Source organism: Zerene cesonia, chromosome 11 (assembly GCF_012273895.1).
Source record: "Zerene cesonia ecotype Mississippi chromosome 11, Zerene_cesonia_1.1, whole genome shotgun sequence".
Taxonomy (NCBI): Eukaryota; Metazoa; Arthropoda; class Insecta; order Lepidoptera; family Pieridae; genus Zerene; species Zerene cesonia.
Window position 1 is genome coordinate 6,777,323 of NC_052112.1, and position 2,279 is coordinate 6,779,601.

The following is a 2,279-nucleotide window of genomic DNA, read 5'->3' on the forward strand; positions in this document are numbered from 1 at the left end:
GGTTCAGTAGTTTTTGCGTGAAAGAGTAACAGACGCACACATACATATGCATCCATCCTCACAAACTTTCGCATTTATGATGTCAGGAAGAGTCATAATAAATTAGGACTACTCAAACGCCTCCTATTTGTTAATAAGTAAGTTTAAGTCGATAAAACACGAATATGACATTTTCTAAAAAAGATACCTAGCTAGATCGATTTATATATATATATATATATAGAAATATAGGACAAGAATTGCTTGAAAGATTAAGGAAAAAAATCTTAGTCTTGCTTTTTTATGCCTGTACGACTATCCATGACAAGAGACAGCTTTACGATACGACTAATCGACGAGGACTTAAGCGAAATTGCATTGTGAAAAGGATGGTGTTATCCACCTGTGGTTTGCTATGACGTCTTAAAACAGTAATTATTCCAGTGTGGGAAAGTGATGGCAATAGTTATGACGTCATGGTGACCTCCCTGATCTCATGCGAAAGCACAACTGTTTTTTATAGCCAAAAATGTCTAAAAAATGTATATTTTCTTTAATATGTAGATGCTGGCCATGGCGCGGATGACGAAACTGAAGAAGGTGGGGATGGTAAAGCAGCTGACGATAATGATGATTGGGAAAATAACGGCGAAAACTGGGATGAACCGGAAACTAAAATCTAATTATTTTAGGTAATTGTAATGCCGATTATAAGATTGCCTTTATTTTTTTAATTACTTTTTTTTATTACCGAATTACCGAAAAATGATTTACAATTCGTAGCGCATTTTTTTATTGTCTTAGTGATATATCTTCCAAGTGCAAAATATCCTGAAGATCGGAAAATTATTTTATGTTGTTCTGATATTTCACAGTGTAGTAAAATTAAGTGTATAATAGTGTGTAAATAAAAATAACATACAGCTTATAACTTAAGAACGTGTGATCAGATTTTAATGATATTTTCGTTGAATTTGCTTCCTCCTTTATTATTAGTATATTTTATTTATTAGCATAATAATTGAGAAATTTTTAAATAACAGAATTAATTTCATCACAACAAAATTGTGGCACTACATCTCGGCCATTCGTGATACCGCCTCAACAATCTAATTTGTTTGTATTGAAATGATTAATAACCATCTCAACCAATATGAAATATTATTTCAATGTTTACAATATTATGCTAAATAACGTTTTTCTATTACTATTTTAACTAAACCAAATTTAATTGGAATTCAGCATTATAGTTATTAATACTTTTTAAACTACAAAAATAAATTCGCGTCTATAAAAACAATTGGGTGAGAGGATGTATTACAAAATTTTCTTTAAATGATTAATGCAAGTGTTTTGATACATTTTATTTAAATTAACGTGTTAAAGATGATATAACAAGTGTTATTTATATAATGTTTCTTTTAATTAATTAATTTTGTTTTTCAGCTACGGATGAAGATTACTTCTTGATTGTCCAGTTGGATGGAAGCACTATTAGTTCTGAAAATTAATACATAATTTCATAAGATATTTTACGCAGATGTGTGAATTATAATCAATTTAAATGTTATCGTGTTTTTTATATTACTATACCCACAAGTATTAAAAAACAAAACGATTACTCAAAGTTGGCACCTGACCTGAATGAACTCGTATTTCATTGGTCGTTAGAGGTCGCATTCAAGGTGCAGTAAATTTAAGATCAAGTATCATTGTGTATTATTCCGACAGTGGTATACCTGTTTTATTGGATACTAGCTGTACCCGACGCGCGTTGCTACACCAACAATTGAATAATAAATCTAGGAAGCTACCTGGTGGCGAATGGCATCGATGAGCATATTATACAAACATTCTCCTTGGAAAAATACATATATATACCAATTTTCATAAAAATCGGTCCAGTAGTTTTTGAGTTCATCGCTGATATACAGACTAACATTTATTCAAACATTTATTTGTTCTAGATGAACCTTAGTGTTGTGTATTAATAGATAAATTTTAAAATTTTAAAATGTTTACGATCGAATAAGGTAGATAAATTACACTGACTGATACTGTTTGCATGCCATGGCGATCGCATAATGTAATCATTTTCAACAGTCTATAGAGCTCGGCTCGTATCACATGCTCGTTCAGCGCCCTGCATGTGATAACCGTTTCCGTTTTGGGTGGGAAGTTTTCTGGAAAATAGGGGAATGAATTGTCATATCCGCGGGAACTATTCATAGACCGGGAGATGGTGACACAAATTACTAGGTCATTTGTACCAGTATGGCGGTTCTTCAGTGGTCTAATTA

General features: G+C 31.9%; 1 protein-coding gene and 1 long non-coding RNA gene across 4 annotated transcripts in view; one reads left to right on the forward strand and one right to left on the reverse strand.

Annotated features, from left to right (window-relative positions):
• The window catches only part of LOC119829955, a 7,374-nt gene extending 5,825 nt beyond the window's left edge, over positions 1-1,549 (forward strand). For all 3 annotated transcript variants that reach the window (XM_038352701.1, XM_038352702.1, XM_038352703.1), the window contains exons 11-12: positions 544-671; positions 1,426-1,549. In XM_038352701.1, the coding sequence (XP_038208629.1) occupies positions 544-662 (119 nt within the window). In that variant the 3' untranslated portion in view covers positions 663-671; positions 1,426-1,549. The remainder of the gene's footprint in view (positions 1-543; positions 672-1,425) is intronic.
• Positions 1,321-2,279, reverse strand: part of LOC119829957 — a 3,140-nt gene continuing 2,181 nt past the window's right edge. Inside the window, exons 2-3 of the long non-coding RNA XR_005287827.1 lie at positions 2,032-2,162; positions 1,321-1,479 (exon numbers count right to left, since the gene is read on the reverse strand). This is a non-coding gene — a long non-coding RNA (uncharacterized LOC119829957). The remainder of the gene's footprint in view (positions 1,480-2,031; positions 2,163-2,279) is intronic.